General features: G+C 40.3%; 1 protein-coding gene across 2 annotated transcripts in view; it reads right to left on the bottom strand.

Moving 5' to 3' along the window:
• The window catches only part of LOC125888637 (cytoplasmic dynein 2 heavy chain 1), a 146,941-nt gene that overhangs the window by 68,726 nt on the left and 58,029 nt on the right, over positions 1-20,186 (bottom strand). For both annotated transcript variants that reach the window (XM_049576118.1, XM_049576120.1), the window contains exons 63-74: positions 19,174-19,297; positions 18,910-19,031; positions 18,444-18,530; positions 15,994-16,120; positions 14,749-14,890; positions 12,768-12,877; positions 10,660-10,758; positions 9,634-9,757; positions 6,794-6,957; positions 5,799-5,918; positions 4,365-4,499; positions 3,243-3,386 (exon numbers count right to left, since the gene is read on the bottom strand). In XM_049576118.1, the coding sequence (XP_049432075.1) occupies positions 3,243-3,386; positions 4,365-4,499; positions 5,799-5,918; positions 6,794-6,957; positions 9,634-9,757; positions 10,660-10,758; positions 12,768-12,877; positions 14,749-14,890; positions 15,994-16,120; positions 18,444-18,530; positions 18,910-19,031; positions 19,174-19,297 (1,498 nt within the window). The remainder of the gene's footprint in view (positions 1-3,242; positions 3,387-4,364; positions 4,500-5,798; positions 5,919-6,793; positions 6,958-9,633; positions 9,758-10,659; positions 10,759-12,767; positions 12,878-14,748; positions 14,891-15,993; positions 16,121-18,443; positions 18,531-18,909; positions 19,032-19,173; positions 19,298-20,186) is intronic.

Below are 20,186 nucleotides of genomic sequence, written 5' to 3'. Positions count from 1 at the left end.
ACAGAGATAAACAGTGAAAACAAAAATGAGCTGAAATAAATCAAGCCGACCTAAACTGAATAAAATTCATCAAAATCAATTTTTTTTTTTAAAGTAAATGTAGTTTAACTTAGTTTATCAAAACTACAACGAACTAAATATTCCCAAACAATAAAGGAATATAGTATTTCTGTCACAATGTGGCCACGTAAATGTATTGTCTTGCATTAATTTTCTACCAATTGTACTGAAACAAGTAAGACTGAAAACTAGTTATACTTTATAACTTAATGTCTATACCTAAAGTTACTGCACCTGGCCAAGAAAAAGTCCAACACATAAAGCTTTGTGGAATGGCGACTCATCATTTTCATGGCTTGTTTTTAAATGAATTAAACAAACAATTTAAAAAGAAAAGAAAAACCATGATAGAACATTTTGAATAGCGAGCTTAAGAGGTGCATTTGGACTATTTTTTTTACTGTTGGACAGAGTCAGACTAGCTGTCTCCCCCTTGTTTCCAGTCGTTATGCTAAGCTAAGCTAAGCTAAGCTAAGCTAACCAGCTGCTGGCTGTAGCCCTGTATTTAACAGACAGATATGAGAGTGGTATCAACGTTTTCATCTATCTCTCTTTCAGAAAGTGAAAACATGTATGTCCCAACTTATCAAACTATTCCTTTGAACAGTACTTTCATACATACCATGGTCATTTTCTACATGAAGCTCAAACAAGACTTTACTTTAGCACTTAGCATTATTCAGCTGGCCTTACAGTGAAACAATGTCTTTTTTTTTTTTTCTTTCAATAATAACTATTATTCAATTAACTAGAGGCTATGCCTCACTCCATCACTGGAACTGCTCTGGTCTTTACCTTCCTTTTTTTCAACATGTACAGTTTTACTTTGTTCGGCTTTATTTTTTGTTGTCTACAATTTGTTTAATAGAAAACATTCCTACAACTTTTCTTTTGGCCTAATACCAAAGCCGTGATGGCTGACTTGACATCATGAGTGAGGTCAACAAACTCATGAATGGTGACATTTTATTTCTTCAAAGACACTAACAGAGGTGAAGTTTACACTTGAAACAGCTCACAGGAGAGGCACATTGCTATTTTAGAGTTTCCTATAAATATGAAGGAGAAGAACTGTCTTCCAAAACCAATGTGCATCTTCTAACTGTGAAACCAGGTAAAATGCAGTCTAAAACCCCTTCTCGACAGTCATGTACATGTTTCCATTGTCACTCTTGGCCGTGGCGAATAAAGCCATGCTGCCAGTTTAGACGTGCCATGCCGCACCTGTTACCCTTTATGTAGGGATGCACCAAAATGAAAATTTGTGGCCGAAGCCGAATAAAATTAAATGCTTGGCCGAATACCGAGTAACGAATACTGTTGTTTAGTTTTTCATTAGTTTTTGCAGATGAACCCCCTCCAGATTAGTGTTGTCACGGTACCAAAATTGGGACCCACGGTACGATACCAGTGAAAGTATCATGGTTCTGAGTAGTATCACGATACCACAGCAAAAATGAGGCAGATGTGCATTTTGTCATTTATAAAAAGATAAATCACTTTTCAATAACACATCAATGATATTTCAATAGAATAAATTACTTACTGACTTATTCATACTTCAAAAACAACATCAATAAGTGATTAACATAGGGGGGTCAAAATAAAATAAATAAATAAAATAAGAATCAATCAGCCACCCTCCTCCCCTGACAAGTAAAGAACAGCTCCTTCACAAGTAAAGAACAGTCCCTAAAGTGCGGTGAGGTTTGTGGACCGTTACCTCCCACAAAGAGAGAAATGTGAACGGCTCGTTTCTCCTCTGACACGTCACATACCTGTGTGCTGCCATGGCTCGGCTGTCCAGGTACTTTTAGGCAGTCATGACACCAAGAAGAGGACATTACTGGAGCCGGACTTCTCCGTTACCGGTAAGCCTTATCTTGCACCGCGGAGCACTATGGCTGCCGTATTTGACAGGAATACATTCCTGTCTGTGTCTGTGTCTGTGACCCCCCCGTTCAACCCGCAACTGGCGGGATTCGCCTTTTGTTTCTGCTGCTGGTTGAAATCTGTACTCACACAGCGTGCTGAATGATTTATTTTGCCCGCACAAAACTATTTTTAGTCGCAAATGCGAGTGCGGTGACAGACGGAGTAAAATATCGCCACACTGCCGACATTTTACTCCGTCCATCACCGCACGCTGTTTGATTGCGTTATCAAAACACGTCGCTATTATTCGGCCTTGCTTTTCACTTATTCCACCGAATACCGAATGTGTGTTTTTTTGCAATATTCAGCCGAATATATTCGGTTACCAAATATTCGCATACTCGCAGCGGCGCCTGGATAGCGTGACGTGTGTGGTTGTGCTGCTGCTGTGGTCCTGCCAGATGCCTCCTGCTGCTGCTGCTGCTGCTGCCATCATTAGTCATTAGTCATACTTCTACTGTTATTATACACATATGATTATTGTCACACATGTATACTGCCAGATATTAATATATACTTTCAACATATTGTACCGCAGTAGCCAGAACTATAACTATAATATTATTACTTTCATTAATGTTGTTGTAAGCTACTGTCATTACCGTCTGTCCTGCATCTCTCTCTCTCTCTCTCTCTCTCTCTCTCTCTCTCTCTCTCTCTTTCTGTCTCATTGTGTCATGTGGATTACTGTTAATTTATTATGCTGATCTTTTCTGTATGACATCTATTGCACGTCTGTCCGTCCTGGAAGAGGGATCCCTCCTCAGTTGCTCTTCCTGAGGTTTCTACCGTTTTTTTTTCCCCGTTAAAGGGGTTTTTTTGGGGAGTTTTTCCTTATCCGCTGTGAGGGTCCAAAGGACAGAGGGATGTTGTATGCTGTAAAACCCTGTGAGGCAAATTGTGATTTGTGATATTGGGCTTTATAAATAAAATTGATTGACTGATTGATTGATTGATTGATTGATTGATTGATTGATTGATTGATTGAAATATCGGGTGCATCCCTACCTTTATGCCATGACTGCCAAACTGAAATGTGTACAGTAAAACCTGCTTTAAATGTGCAAAGTAGTATTTTTGTTTATCTATCAAATAATTTATTTATTAGTCTAGTTATATAAAGGTGTTGAAGTTGGTTTCACTCAAGAGTATATGATTTGGAACAATTTTGCAAAATAAACATGTTAACACACTGCTATGTTGGGTGCAAATGGAATTCTTATAAGATCTGAGTGTTGCTCAGTCACCTTCTTGGCCTGAAGAGCCCTTTGGAAGAGGCGCAGAAACGAAGCAAGGCTGAAGCGGTACATGTTGTTGATCTTTGACAGGTCTGTGATGACAAAATACATTTTGCTGGCACTCTCTGCAAGAGGCAGGTAGGCATCCCGCTCCTAAAATAAAAACAAGGAGAGATCAAAAAAGAGGGGACAGAGAGAAAGACGGAGAGTCAAAGAGAGAGAGTTGTAGAAAATACCAAAGATGAATGGATGGCAGGGTGAATGGATATGAAGAAAAGTAGAAACGAAATGTTTATTTCAACCACAATGGAAGGACACACAGAGAGAAATAAGGGTAGACAACATAAGGTGTGATAAGACAGGAAATGTGAGGGAAAAGAACAGGGGGGTGAATATGAGAAAGACAGAAACAGGGGAGAGATAAATAAATAAAAGCAACTGAGAAAGAAGTGTAATAACAGTTCTGGTGTAACACTGCACCCTAGAGGACGACTGTGTAATGCATCTCCAATAACTCCTTGCTTGTGCCTCTGCGCAATCTGATGTTTGTCGTACGAGTGGCTGTGAGTTTGTTTATCTGTAGACCACTCAAATGAGCTGTAATGTTTGTGCCCAAACACTAGATAATACTGCATCATTGTAAATAATAGCGTGCACTCTTCAATTTCACTAAAAGTATTGAATGTAAAATGATGATTTGTTCCAGAAATTACACAAAAGTACAAAAGTGGAGAGATCTGCAGGCTGGGAATAAATGTCATTATACATTCAACACAATTTGCCTCTGTCTGAATCTCTGACTGTTGTTTTCTGTGTACTTTCTCTATCACATGCCTCCCTCTACCCTGAGTCTCTCTGTGGTGTGTGTTTGATCCGTCTCTTTCTCTCCCTCTCTGTAGCAGCCCCCAGTATCCATCTGTATTCTCTCTTTCGCTCTCATATTGTGAGTGGACTGATTATTACGCTATGGTGATCCACTGCTGACCATTACTGCTTTTCAAAATCAATTAAAACACTTAAAAGGTTGTGCTGTGAGGTTGGCCGTGAACACTGTTTTTCCTGACACTGTTTTTGTGTGTGTGTGTGTGTGTGTGTGTGTGTGTGTAGGCATGTGTGCTTGGGGTACATTACCTGGTCCAGGGACGCTTGCAGCCTGTGTGATTCCAGCAGTGACTCCTGGATCAAGGCACTGCTTGCCTTGGTCTGGTTCAGACTGTTTATGAGCTCTCTGTTCTCCAGAATATTACCCTGAGCTGTAGCCAGGGTCTGACACAGGAAAAAGACAAGACAAATGAACAGTTGGGTACAAAAAAAAGGAAAAAGGATTAAACAGGGGCAGAAAGGGAGTAATTCATAAGAGGAAAGGAGAAACAAGGAGTGGAGGGGGCACAATAAGTATAAGAGACAATGTTGTCATGTGTCCGTCAGTTGGCTAAAATCTCTCTTCTGATAAAAGTTGGAGTTGGAGGAGTGAGAGTAGTTTTATAATAGCCTGATGCGGGGCGTTTATTTAAAACTTTCCTTTTAGACTTGACTTGCCCATTCTGTGGAATCTACTCCTTGAAACGAACTGATAGAATTTATTTAAATAAATTCAAATAAAATATATGAGAAAGCAGTGGAGCATGGAAATGTCAAGTCGAATATGCTCCTACAATTCTGGAATAATTACATGTCTAGTACCACTGAAGCAGTGACATCCAGCCCTTGGCACTATCTGTGGGTGTGTGTATGTGTGTCCAAATTTCCCCTTCCATTGTGTGCACAATAAAATATCATTAGACTGATTGTCTGTGTGTCACAGTGTCCATCAACTGTGTGTGTGTTTGACTGTGGAAGCATATATGTATTAAGCTCTGTGTGTTTTTGCCTGAAATACAGGGAGCCCCATTAAGAAGCTGGACAGTAACGATCTGTTTGATGTTTTGGCTCCGTATTCTCATTATCATGGATGCAAAATGACCTCACACCTGCCTACAAATTTCTCTATACAAGTCTTAAGTGCATGAATAAGTGAAAGGAACTGCAATGCAAGAAAGCTCCTAAAGTAGTCCACTGATGAAGGCAGCTGGGTGGTGCAGAGGAAAAAGCATTCCTCCACTACCACAGAGACACGGGCTCAGTACCCAGCAGTGGTGCTTCCAGCTTGGCTGAGTGCTCCATCAAACTCATCTGGCAGTGTCCGCGGGAGGGATGCTGGTGACAGATCACATCCTTGTTGCAGCACTAGCAGCTCCCCCTGCTTGCTCTGTGCATATTGTCTTATTCTGTCTACTACACCCTGCTCATACCAACAGTGGGAGTTAGCAACAACATGGTCTGCAGTGCAGGGGGAGCTGAGCATTCCAGATTGGAAAAATGAACACAGATTTTCTCAACATTGTCCAATGATTATGTATTGATTGGAGGTACATTTTTATCACTGGGACACATCATCGTGTTTTTGCAGGTACAAATAGTAAGCAGACTGCAATATACACAATACAGTATTGGGTGTTGCCCCAGCAACAAGCTCTATAAGTCCTCCAGAAGGGAGAATTCTCTTCTACATGTCTACATGTGTACCTGTAACAGCGATTCTTCCAGCTGAGCCAGCTGTATCTTCTTGTCTTCCTCTTGCTGTAGCAGTCTTGATTTCTCACTCTCCAATTCTGGCTTCTCCTGCTGGATGGTCAAGGCTAGCAGCTGACACAAAGACACGCACACACGTCAACAGAAACACACCATAACTACATGACTACAACACACAGTACATGCTTTGTATATGCACTGTATTTCATACAATAGAAAAAGCACTTGTTCCACATGGATTCTGCTCACGAAGCACTAAATTGGGTCAAACTGCTGAAAAGCAGCAGCGCCTTTGACGCTATGGTCACAAAAAGGGGAGACCAAACCTTTAATTTCATTGTACTGGCTTAATTTTAAATAAGACCTCCACAGACTACGGCCTCACACAATGTGGAGTCTAATAATAGACTGCATACAAGAAGTAGAAGCAGCCACTGTGACGTCATCAAATGGTTTGGAAGCCTCGACTTTTTTGAGGCATTTTGGCCATCACCATCTTTGCTTTTTGTCAGAAGTGACCATATTTAAACAAGAGGGTTGAACTGTGGATCTGACTGAGAACCCCAGGACATTGCTGAGGTAGCAATGTCAATCATAAGGTAGTCATGTCCTAAAACCTGCCCTGCTTTATCATTTTTGTAACTCCCACTAAATAGGACCATAATTTATAATATGAGCATCATGCTGTATTGACGAAGACTTGAGATCAGCGAATAAGACCATAAACTCATTAGGGATAATGTTTACTGAGGTAGTAAATCAGGTGAGAAATAAGGTAATTTTCTCATAGACTTCTACATAATTGGACCTCTTTTTGCAACCAGTGGAGTCACCCCCTGTTGGCCATTAGACAGATTGATGGTTTAGGCCACTTCGCATTGACTTCACAGGGATACGTCCACTTTATTCATACAGTCCATAAGTTTAATCAATGCCATTCTAACAGAGTGTCAGAAAAATGAACATAGATTCACATGTGTGTGGGTTACCTGTCCTCGCAAGCCTGCTCTTGTGGTGGTGAAGTTAACCTCTGTAACCACGGAAACGGCATCAGGGGGGATGAAGGGGGCGGGATTCCGTGTTGCCAGGAAGAGACGGAAGTCCTCATTGTAATCTATGACCTTGTCTCCTATCTGAACCACATACCTTGGACCTGTGTCAGTGTGCGTGTGTGTGGGCGCATATGTGTTGAAGTTGGACAGAGAAAAAAAGTATCTGTTAACAACATACTGTATCATATAACTTTGAGCATTTTGAACCATATCTTCACCTTTTAGCTTTCTCCCCTACTCTCTACTCTGTCTTCTAGAAGTCTGCAATGCAGTACTGCCATGCCTTTGTCTCACCTCTTTTTTCCATCCTGTTCAACACCACTTTTAAGTGGATAACTTGGCCTTTCTTACACTTTCTCTGCCCCCACTCTTTCCAATTCAGCTTCAAATAGACAACCGCCTCTCCCTTGATGATTCACAGCCTTATGAATCACCCTCATTTTCACAGGTATATTCAACCTCTGTTTACACGTACTTGCAGCTGTAATTGGTATGCAATTACCTGAGCCAAGAAACTAAAATATCACAAGTGAAATCAAAAGATTCAAAAACAGCCATGCATCAACATAAGACGTGTTTTTTTGTGCATCTCATTTTTAATTAGGAAAAGTATTTAAAAAGCATTTATGAATAAAAAAGAATGCACAACGAAGTGTGGAGCACATCTGCATGCTGATTTTATATAATAAATATTAATTTCCAATAACTGCAGAGTATGTCAGAAGTCTGAATTATTTAGTGGCTCAAACCACCACTCTTTCTGTTGACTTTGAATTAGCAAGGTTATACTACATGTAATCACCATCACTTCTTAAAATGACCACGGAAATAGTGTTTGATGTTTCACAAATGTGCTTGTCTTTCAACTTTGTTAAATTCTCTGATAACACACACATATACATAATACATATGTGAAGAATCAGACATTTTAATTAATGTAATTAGTTATCCCCTTTGTAAAGAGGAACTATGATCTTTAAGTGTGTCACTAAAGACATGCTTGGTGCGTGTATATGTACTGTATGTACATGTGTCATAAGCATGACCTTACGAACAACTGAACATAACAGCGCTGGTGTAAATTAACAGATTTTTATGTACAGAAGGTGTTTTCTGAAGGGTCTATTTCTGTGCTATACACAGAAAACATTTTTTTCCAATGTACTTAAGAGTGATAATGAAATGACGCACCGATCATGCAACAAACTGTTTTTCTTCTTAAGTTATCTGTATTTATTTACCGTCTTCTTTGTCCACACTCTTCTCTCCTGAGTCTTCTGTAAAGCTCCCCCACAGTATGCTCATTACTTCTACCTCATAGGCAACTTGATACAATGCACAGTTTGCCATTTGCCTCTCTGTGTCTACAGCCCTATTAGCATCAGCCTTGGACAAATATGGAGTCGCAGAAAAGTCTTTCTGCGGAAAACAAGAAGGGTTTGATCATAATTGTCTGTTTTTAAGGCTGCCTCTTCAAACTGCTTTATGTGCTGCCAATAAAAACTAGTTGACTGAAAAAGTTGATAGGTAACTTGTGCTAATTAACAACAATTATCATGTTCAGGCAGTATCCTTTAAAATAGGATTTTACAGCAGTGTATAAAAGAAGCTGTCAGATAGAGGTGGGTGATCAGCTTTTTAGTTAGCAACCAGTTGTTGGTGACACAGGATTAATTAGTTTTCTCACACCTACTTTGACTGAAAATGTACTGCATAGATATTATCGCACATTGTTAAGACTCTACAGAATGAAGCTGTTAAATAACAATAGCTGCTGGAAATGTAAAAGTGAAATAGGAACTCTCCTGCACTGTACATGGGAATGTAGTTTAGTCAGACTACTCTGGATCAGAGTATTAGACATATTAAGTCATTGGTTTAGTTCAGAAATCCATTTGAGTCTAAAGTTGTGTTTCCTGGTGGTCAGTCGCATCTGGATGAGCCATTTGAATTTGATGACCGGCCATATTTATTTGAACACGGAGTACACGGAGTACACAGACGCAGAGCTCATTGAAACTGAAAAGCGGACGAGGAGAGAGAGAGAGAGAGCAGCAACAGGCAGAGGAACATGTCCGAATCCAGCTAAAGGTAAACACAGACGTTTATTTCTCCTTTCCGTCATGTTGTCGGATAATTATACTAACAATCCGAGCCTATCTGTATGAAAATAATGCACTTTTAGTGGATGTATTTTGACATTGTTTGACGTTGTCTGAGTGCCCTATTATTTAATATAGCACATGCTCGTACTGGAGAAATGTCAAATACTGAACATCCTATCATTCATTTAGACAAAAGTAGATCGTAAAATAGGACCCAGGTTGGGAAAAAAAAAAACATTAGTTCCCCTTTAAGACCCCGGAATTGAAAGAATGGGTTTATGCAATGGTGGAAATAGCATATTATAAATGTATGTTCAGTCGCATAAATGGCGATCAGGAGAAAGAGGAGTATCCCTGTGGGACCGGTTATGGACTCATATTAAAACAGAATATAAGCCAACATAATTATGAACTTATGACATCTTATAGACTTATTTGTCATTATTATTATTATCATATTATCACCATATTATAAAAATATGTGCCTTGTATTCATGTGTGCCCAGAAAATAATATTTGTATGCCATTTACCAAGCCTTCAAAAACAATCAAAACTTGAATTCAAAAAAGAAAAAAAAAAAAAAAAATAGAAAAAAAAAAGAAAAAAAATGTGTGTGTGTGTGTGTGTGTGTGTGTGTGTGTGTGTGTGTGTGTGTGTGCGTGTGTGTATACCCTGTGCTACAAGGTCCCTCCTCAGCAGTGGGTAGAGCACAGGTTCAACTCCATCCATCTCTTGGATGATAAGGGTTTTTCCAAATCTAACTGCCAGCTCCAAGGATGTCATGAAGTTACTATCCTAAAGAGAGATGGCACAAAGACACAGAATTGGAAAAATTACTTTGAATACCAGTATTGGTTGGTGACAGTACTCTGTAACATATTCAGCAACAATTAGAGAATAATCTACTGGTTCCAGGTTACTTAACTGAGAGCCTATAACCATGTTCTTTTTCATCTTAACAATAATAGATATACAAATATATATATATATATATATATATATATATATATACATATACATATTTAATATATATATATATATATATATATATATATATATATATATATATAGACAGAGATCTGTCTGTGTGTGTGTGTGTGTGTGTGTGTGTGTGTGCATGCATGTCAAGCTGCAACAGTGTGTATTGTGTGTAAACACAGGAGACTAAGACGATATTCAGTCTTCTCAAGAGCACTGTGCCACTAAATCTGACTCACTGCTTTAATGGTGTAATAAATAATGACACTAATTTTGGAAATGCTAACTCGTGATTAGTAACTAATGAGTAATACCGTCAAGTACTGATTAATGTAATCGTATCATTTTTTTAAATCAACACCTGAACGAATCGAGAAGAGAGGTAAAGGTGGCTTAATCATACACTCTGTCAAACGGTGGTGGCAACTTCATGATAAATAAGGGTATACTAATGAACTTAAGGCTCGGACTCACTGGGCAAAAGAAATGAGATCAATCAAGGGCATCTAATGAAACACTTCAAAGAAATGTTCAACGGTGATGACTTTTGAGGCTCCTGCAGACATAAAAGTTACCTCAATGTTAGCTTAGATTAAGGGCTGATTGATTTCTCACCACTGTGCGTGTGTGTGTACGATAATGAGTTTGCAAATACAACTGAATGGTTGATGACCTCCACTGTGTGCAAGATATGCGTGTGCATGTTTGTGTGTGTTTACCTGTTGGTTGATGACCTCTAGTCGGTACTGTTGGAGATGTGTGCGGAGCCATTCTGTAGCTCGGCATGACGGGTCAATCAGGAACGGACAGGCAACACTCTGAGTATAGAACAACAATAAAGAATTGTGTTTCAGCTTAAGTTGTTTTGGGATAATTTTACTTAGAAAGAGACTCAGTTACTGAGGAAAGGGAAGTGTGTATGTCTGTGTGTGTGTGTGTGTGTGTGTGTGTGTGTGTGTGTGTGTGTGTGGTTCAGTCCCGTCTCACTGCTGTCATGCTTATCGACCAGCGTCACTCCTATGCCAGGCAAAGGAATGAAGTCCACCACCCTCCTTTCATCCTGTGCTCTTCCATTTCATGGTCTCTTGCTCAAAGATTCTCCTCCTCAAACCTGTGTATTTGTCTGTGTATTGCCCCCAGCCTTATCGTACTCTACCTACTGAAAGACGTTATCCTGGTCTGGTTTCTTTGGTGTGCGAGTGTGTCACGAGCATCTACACATATTTCTAATCTATCTCCTTTACAATTGGTAACTAACTCAGTACGTACTGCATTCACTACTGCTACTACTGTATGAATCAATTTCTTTCAATATGCTGCAATTTCCTCTGTACAAAGAAGTCTAACTGACAGAGATGATTCCCTTGTCAATTTTACCAACACATACAGGTGTGTTTAAATGTACGCTCTTTGAAATAAGGGTTCCGGAAAGGTTCTTCCTGAAGTGCTGATGTTTTACCCCGAACCATTTGCTTCTGAGGAACCTTCAATGATTATTAAAAGCATAGGTAGTAATAGATCCTCACCCTCAAATATTCAAATGTTTGCCCATGTTTCAAATGGTATTCTTAAATGTAGATGTATCTAGAATCCCCTTAATCAATTCATTTACTTGTATTCTGCCATGGCTGATATCTTTACTATCACTTCATGACATACAATACCACATGGTCTGCCGAAATCCTTTTTGAAAAAATGTTTTTTACGGGTACCTGGTACTTGGCATTTTGTATACTGTTCTAATTTGGAACTTCGGTTTCCAACCCAACCGCACTACTGAAATAGGCGAGGCTGTAGTAGTAGTGATTTTATAAAATCTCCACCCCCTAAAAATATGGTTGTCAACCAAGAGTGTTGTAGGTTGTGTTGGACCAAATCAGGCCCGGCCCTCATGAAGAGGGAGCCTCATGAGGGCCGAGGCTGCTGGATGTGCTTCCCCTGGCTCCAAGCTGACCTTTTAAACTAAAACCCTGATTAAAGGGAGCACAATCTATGGGTAATGCAGTCAGTTACTATTTAAAGAGCCCCTCTGGGAGGGCTCTAGATGAAACCCTCCAATATGAACAGGTAATTGGTAGAATGCCCTGGGTGGGTTCTTGTTTGCACCCTTAAAAGGTAGAGAGGTTCTGAAGAGATTCCCAGAAAGGGTTATGGGTACAATCATTACACCATAGAACCTAGATGGTTCTAGGTGTAACCCTTTTTTGTTTGGTTCTGGGTAGAAACCCTGAAAGCGTTCCTGGATCTACCAGGATCCAAAATGGATTCTGCTATGGGGACAAGGTGGGGACAAGGTCCCTAGGAGGTTCTAGTTAGCACCTTTAATATATAGTATAGAGGTATGACGACAATCACAAACTTGTAAGGAAGTCTCACATACACACACAGACAATGAAAGAAACAGAGGGGCTACACTAAACTAAGTGTGGGCTACAAGAATGAATGATGGAACGACTTCTTACCCGTAATTTGAGTTCATTGATCTGAGGGCAGCAATGGTAAAAATAAAACACAATACAGACAAATGGAGGACAGATGAATGGCAACAAGGGCAGAATTATTGATATGACTATTATTATGGAGGCTGGCTGTTACAAATAAGTGCTGGAAGACAAAGACTTATTGTAAGCTTGTATAAAAATAGTCTGCAATAACTTCAGTCACACAGAAACTAAGATAAGCGGGGAGATACAGAGATGGAAATTGGTGATTAAATTCTTTTATTAGCATAAATCATTCTGTGGCAAAGCTGAATTGTAATGAAAAGGATTAAAACAAAAGTGGAGAGATTAACGAGATTTAATGGATTGGCAAATAGATGTCTAACCTGCAGTATGACAAGTGCATTCTCCATGGAGAGGTCATCAGAGGGCAGCCCTTGACTTTTCCAGATCAGCTGCTCACTCTCCGAGCACAGGAATGACCGCAAGTCAAACTCTGATACAAACACACACAACACAAATGCAAATGCTTATTTGTTGCTTTTGTACCTGCTCACAGAAAATAGTGTTGGTAATTTTAATCAAACCTCACTGATACTGCAGTCACTGACAACAATTCCCGATTCCTCAACAGTGCCTAAACACATTATACTACACTTAAATGGGGTCACTAAGTAAACCTGACAACCAATTTTCGGAGAAGCCATTGGAAGGGATGTAGGGATGTAGAAACGAGTGTGTGGGTCAACTGGATGCATCAGCTGTTTGGGAGTTACATGCACATTTGAGGCCCTCTGGGAAAAGAGGTTGCCAAGCAGAATTATATGGTCAGAGCTATTAATAAGACAACAATTAGTGCTGAAAGAGACTCCGCACACGTTTTGCAAGTTCATTTGTGCAGATGGAATATTAATATCTGAATAGTGGAGCTGACAAATTAAGGTGATTATGCTTGGCAGATAAGAAGTAAAAATCCAGTGCTGAAAAACAGGATTATTAAGTAGTGTAATCCTTAATGAGTGAGTGTGTGAGAGTTTTTTTTTTAACATTTCTACGTGGTGGGTTACTCACATGATTAAAAACAAGGATGATTTCTGAGTGAGGGATGTAAAATAAACATCCACATGACTAGGAAGTTAGGTAGTTAGTATTGTTAACTATAGACTTGGTGTGTTGAATTTAGTTACTATAGTTGAAGGGTAAGTTCAACCAGGAACCCATTTTCCCACGTTTTTCTGTCTAAGTGACTTAAGTGAACATTTTTTGAACTTGGTCCAGATTGACTACATTACCTATAGATCTCTCTCGCACTAATGCCAGCAGCTGTGAAGCAGTCTGCAATGTAACCACTCGAGGTTTGCTGGCACTGTCATTACGTCCACTTAAAGTGTTTGTTTTTGCCAGATAGTCTCAGATTGATTATTAACCGTCTGAAAACATTATGGAAAGCATCCCTATAGAGGTAGACCATGTTGTTAAAGAGTCTTTTTTGTTAAACCAGACACAGCTCTAGGAACACTATTGCTAATTCTACCAGACTCCATTTAAATAATAAGTAATTTTAGCGTGTATTGAGACAGCATATTTTTGCATCTAACTGGGTGAATTAATGGGTCTATTTCAACCACACCAGAACTGACTGCTGGAACATTGGAAAGAAGAACCAGGACAGCCGCTGTGAGTTTTATTGTATTTCTGTCGACTTTGAATAAAGTGTGTTTTATGGTGATATAATTGCAGTTTATTTAAATGGAGTCTGGTGGGTTTGGCAATTGCAATTTCAGGGCTGTTTCTGGTTAAACAAAAAAGACCTGACTTTTAACAAAACATCTATGTTTGAAGGGATCCTTTCCATAAGTTGTCAGACATCTAAAGCCCTGTTTCGGTGCTGCCGGCTGCAGCACTTTCAGCTCAGCACTGGACCAGTTTCAAAAATTGTTGCTCTATTTAGTCATTTAGACAAAAAAACATTGGAATATAGGGTCCAGGTTCATTCATTCATTTTCCGTAACTGCGAACATGCAACACACAGAAGGGCTCCCCCACCCCAGGGTTCGAACCCTCCACCCTGAGTTTGAACCAGCAACCTATTTGCTGTGAGGCGACAATCATAACCACTGCACCACCATGAAAAATACCGAACTCACCCCTTAACTAGTTAGAAGATGATTCAAATATTTAAAAAAAAACAGCACCCATATTGAGTAGAGCCAGGAGCTTGCAAGTGTTGTACAAGTACCATATGTATCACCACAGTGCATTGTGCCATGTGTGGGCAGAAGTGTGCTTGCATAGGCTGTTAGCACAAGAGTTGGCATATGCTGCTGCTTGCATATTAGCTAAAAGTTTTTATAGGGGTGTGTTTACTCTGTAGTTCAGTCTGAGCCATCCACATCTCCAGACAGTGTCTTCTTTGGTCCTCAGGAGCTGCAGACAGATAGGTGATGAAGGCTGCAGCAAGCATGGCCCTCACTGGGAGCGTGTCCAGCTCATTCTTTATCTCAGACATCTGATAGAGAGAGAGAGAGAGAGAGAGAGAGAGACAGGTAGGTGATTAGGATGACAAAAGTATGCAGAGAGGGACACAGGAAAGGGAAGGGCACCACAAGGATTGGGAGGAATCAGAGGGAAGAATGTAAAGAAAAGTAAGGATGAAAGAAAAGAAAGCTGGAAGAAAAATAAGGTAAGTAACTTGAACCATGGGTGACAGCATGTCACCCATGGTTCCTTCTTCCTAACTAATAAGCTGTAAACTTGTAGCCCCAAATAATCCAAAAGTTTCTACAGTGACTTTGACAAAAACAGAAGATAAAAGCTACCTACAAATGCAGGGACACTCACACACTTAACATTGTGAGCTAATGTGACATCACTGCTGTAAGTTCTATGTTGATCAGGACTCCTTTGAGCCTACCAGCATGTCACATGCACATGCTTGGCGAGTAACTATGCATCAGGTTTAATTGTCAAGCCCTATGACCCTTGAATGCCCACATCTCTGTGGCTACAGGCCATGTAGTCTCTGATCTACTATACTGTCAAACATCCTGCCACATTCTATGCTTCAACTCAAAACATACCTGCTATTTCTGCACCATTTACTCTGTGGTTGTGTACCCCTCTAGTCGTGTACCCCTCTCTCTATGGCGCTCTCCCTTCCCTTGAAACACATAAACAACTTTGAGGCATTAACATATAGGGAACCACAGCTACTGCATAGTGTGCAAAAGAGTTAGGGATGAAGTGTGTATGTGTGAGTGTATGGAAATACGTGAGCAGAGAGTAAACTGGCTCTTTGGTGTGGGCCTTGAGGGAGGCAGTGAGTGTGAGGGCGTGTGCGCACGAGAGTGTGTGTGTGTGTGTGTGTGTGTCAGGAAGAGATTGAGTGTTTTAATTAAGGTGCAGACAGATGCTGCAGAGAGGAGTAAAAACAGCCAGAAGGGACCCAAGACAGCAGGATACATCCCCCTGTCACACACTCACACACAGACACAGAGGCAGGCAAACACACACCTCCTGTTGCTCTTACATGGTAAATGAGCTCCTTTCTTAGTAAATGTGTATAACCTCCCGCACCAATACACACATCAACACACTCATACATCAAATTACCTGTGCGTTCCACCGTGTGTGTTCTCCGTCCAGTTGCGATATGAGCTGCTGGGCAGCAGTGATAGTGTCCTGGGCTTTCGTCACCTCAGCCTCCAACTTAGCTGCCTCTGTGGTATGACACTGAAACCTGAGGGAAAGGGTAAGGCGGAGGAAAAGAAATCAATAAGTAGCTAAGTGTGTTTGATGTGGGATCATTAGAGATTTCTAAGACTGACATTCTGATATTTGTTTAATCTACCAAAGACAGATTAAATAGATTGAGAAGATAAACTAATTTCTCTGATGTTTAAAACATTTGTAGCTCCTTTAATGCCGTTGAAAGTAGAATACAAATCTGTACATATGCCATTAAATTTGACAGACATTGCCGTGTGAAGTGAGGTGAAGTGAGGTGAGGTGAGGTGAGACGAGGTGCCAAGAGACTACAGAGAGAGAAGGGTGGAGAGAAGAACGGCCAAAGCAATGGTGGTATGAACAGGGATAGATAAAAAGATAACTGGCAGAACCTGCAGTTGGAGAAAGCAAAGGCTGAAGATGCTGGAGGAAAGAGCAACAGAGAGAGCAGAAGAGCTCGGTCACACCTGCAGTGTGAAGTCCACCTTTGTTGACCTATGACCTGATAAGAAGTGAGACTGGCCAATGTCCAGCCAGAAGAGGGTGGAAAAGACCTCACCTTCAGGCATTATTGATTGTTTGTATGCTTGCTTATATAACGCCATGGTGGAAGAAGACAGGCAGCAGAGAGGGAGGGATACTGTATGGCTGGCAGTAAGTGAAAGATAGGGCAACTACAAAAAAGTTTTATTTATTTTCTTGTGGGATGCTGTTGTTAGCCTGCTAGCCAAGCATACTTGCTTTTCACAGCAGCTTGAAAGTTAGTCTCAATTTGCCAGTTCTGGGGTCTCATTTATAAAACAGTGAGCAGGATCCATACTAAAAGTGTACATGCGAGCGAAAGCAGGAAATGGCTTGCATCAAAGCATACTCTGATTTATGAAACTGTGTGTACGCCTGCCTGCAATTTCCTTTTATAAATCCCAAATCAATTTGGAATCGTCTGCGCTTGGATCAGCCTCATATCCCGCCCTCTACATGCTCACATTCAATCACACATGGTCAATGCAAAGCACCTCATGAATGTCGAGTGTCACCGTAGTGTTTAAGTGTTTATATCATCAGACTGATTGTTTCACAGCTTGCCAAAAATGATCACAATAATCACTGGTATCCCCGACCCTGATACTGAACTTGAAAATTCAAGCTTGACAAGTGTACACTATTTAGTTATTCATTTATTTAAGTTTGTTACGGCAATCTTGGTCTGCATTATGATAAGGACTCATAGTGAGGATATAGAGTTTAATAATTGTGCAAGAGCTGTCATGGGCTTAATTTAAAGACTTTGTCAATTTACACAGCCCATTTGTGCATCTGGTAAAGATGTACATAAGGTGACTGGAAAATGCAGAATGTGTGTGGCAGCCACTGCCCAAAGTGATGTTCACTGCAGCAATTTTACACACAAAAAATTAAAACTACACTAAAACTGAAACAAAAATCATACTCGGTGATACATATTTACCATATTAGAAGATAGTATTGAACATTGTTGACACTCTGCCTTGCAATAATTTAATGCTATTTCATGTGCGCATTTCAACAGCTGTGGAGTGCTCCAGCTGACCTCTAGTCTCAGCAACACACAGTCTGGCCCTCTCCTCCGTGCTCTGGGTGTGGGGAATATGATAGTGAGGCAGAGCTGATGAAATAATGAGCAGAATTCAATGTGAGATTTGAGTTGGCTTATTATTTTTACAACTTATAAAGGTGGTCATGGAATAGTTATAGCTCACTAGCACAAATAAATTGGCCAGATTGTATATTCATTATAAAGTGGATCTTTAAGTAACGTGTGATATGAGGTGAAATTGAATGTGTGAGAGGAAGCATTATACGTATAATGCTTCCTCTCAGACATTTAATCTCCACAACCTGGCTTCTATTCACAACCTCACCATCTGCAACCCCAATTTACTGTCTCCAAAATGTTCATACGCATGGGTCAGAGGTTCCCTATAGGTGCACACATTTTCCTTCCAAGTTTGTTTTTATACATCACAACTGTTGCATGGTAAGCGGCACATGCCTCTTTCAGGCTTTGTTTTGTGTGCTCGCAACAGTTATAAATGAGACGCCTGGTCTTGCCATGCCAAAAAACAAATAAGTTCTCTTCTTGTCCCTGCTATTTTCTTTTCTGTTTTCATCAACTTGAAGTCAGGGCTGGTCATGATGGAATGATGGAAGAATTCAAATTATGATTTTTTACAAAAACATTGCAAGGGTAATTTATGACAAGGCTGCAACCATTAGATTTTGTGACAGGTGAAAAACATTGGAAATGGAAGGATCAAAGGCTGGAAGAATAGAGGGAATGATGCAGGGAGGCATACTTCTCTTTCAACTCGTTGACTCTGGCTCCAACAGAGTTGAGCTGGTCCTCCAGCTTGTTCTTCCTACTCTCTGTCTTCCTTAGGTTTCTGGACACACACACGAAAATACAGAAATATATTGCACGTGTCAATATTTTATGTGCATACGAGAGTATGAGCTGGCAGATGAAGATCAAGAACACAAGTTTACTGACAAGCTTGTAATCTTTATGAAATTAGCTAAATCGGACATTTCTCTGCCAAAAACTGCAGCTTAAAACAGCTTATGGTCATGTGTGGTTGTGATCAAGAAATCAATCAAAATCGATTAATTTCTTGATCTTGCTATTTTTCTATAGATACATAAAACTTAAATAGAGGGGGCAAAAAATACAACTGAGGGGACTAAGCCCCTTTAAGACTCCTCCTGTGTGTGTGTGTGTGTGTGTGTGTGTGTGTGTGTGTGTGTGTGTGTGTGTGTTCCTACTCCAGTAATCCGGCCTGCTCTCTCTCCAGTGGCTCAATCTTTTCCTGGACATGGGAATATTGGACGTTGGCTTTGACCCAGGCAGCCAAGGGAGCAGCTGCTGCACTTGCACGCTTTGCATTCTGACCATAATAACAACAGCATCACAAGTCAGACACAACTCAGTAGAGACAGCAGCCACAATACCATCTTCAGCCAACAACAACAACAACAACAACAAAAAACACAAATCTAATTCGTATTCTGCCATTATGGCTAGCTTACCTTGGGATCGAAGGAGGCTTTGTTCCTGTTGAGCAGCTCTTCCACACTCTGGCGAATTTCAGGGGTGATGTTCCTCACCTCAAATGTAGCTATGTCCTCCCTCACACCACGCTTAGCCAAAAAGCTGCAGAAAAAAGGAGAAAAAAAAACAGGAAAAAGAGAGAGGAATGGACACGATCAGGTGACAAATAAAACAGTGAAAGAAGAGACAAACAAACAGAAAAAATGTGTGTCAGAGTTTGATGTTACATGTCATGGCAATAAAGTGAAGTCAAGAAGTAAATTAGAGAGGGAAAAAGAATAAAGTGATTTTTTTATCCGGAAAATGAGGAAGTTAGTGTTAATTCAAGCCTAAAATTATGAGACTTAAACTTTTTTCATCTCTAATTAAGCACAAACTGTTGAAATTTATTCTCTTTGATACTCATGAAGAGCCCCCCCCCAGACACACAGACACACACACACGTCACCCTCACTCACTCTCTTTGTTACTCGCAGTGCTCAGTGTGGAGTCTGCTCACCCAATTAACACGAGTCATTAGCAGGGCAGAATGATTTTTGTCTGTCTGATCCCCTCTAAAGGTGCCCAGGGCGAGATGAGTGACTTGTACCAAAAGCTAAATTTAAATCAACATTGAAACGCAAAAGAATTGCACAGACATCTGTTTTCATTTCTTTTCGGCCATGAGAATAATTTGTGTAAAATATACATGTTTGAATGAGATGACAAATTGCAATACTTTGTCTTGATAACAACTGAAACATGAACAGTTTTTGGTGTTTTTTCTGATTAAAATAAACTTTAAAAAACCCACACCTCCTTCTTTCCATCCTTTCCTAGCTGTGCAAAACCTTTCATCCTCTTCCTCCTCTATCCCCACCCATCCCTTCACACCCCCATCACCTCTTCACACCTCTTTTTGGTAACCCAAAAGGTGTTGGAGATCGTCAGTTTAATTACTCCCAACGGCGCAACTTTCTCCTTATCTATCTATCATCCTTCTTTTTCGCCC

This window comes from Epinephelus fuscoguttatus, linkage group LG5, assembly GCF_011397635.1.
Source record: "Epinephelus fuscoguttatus linkage group LG5, E.fuscoguttatus.final_Chr_v1".
NCBI classification, from domain to species: Eukaryota; Metazoa; Chordata; class Actinopteri; order Perciformes; family Serranidae; genus Epinephelus; species Epinephelus fuscoguttatus.
This window is presented reverse-complemented; position numbering and strand designations above follow the sequence as displayed.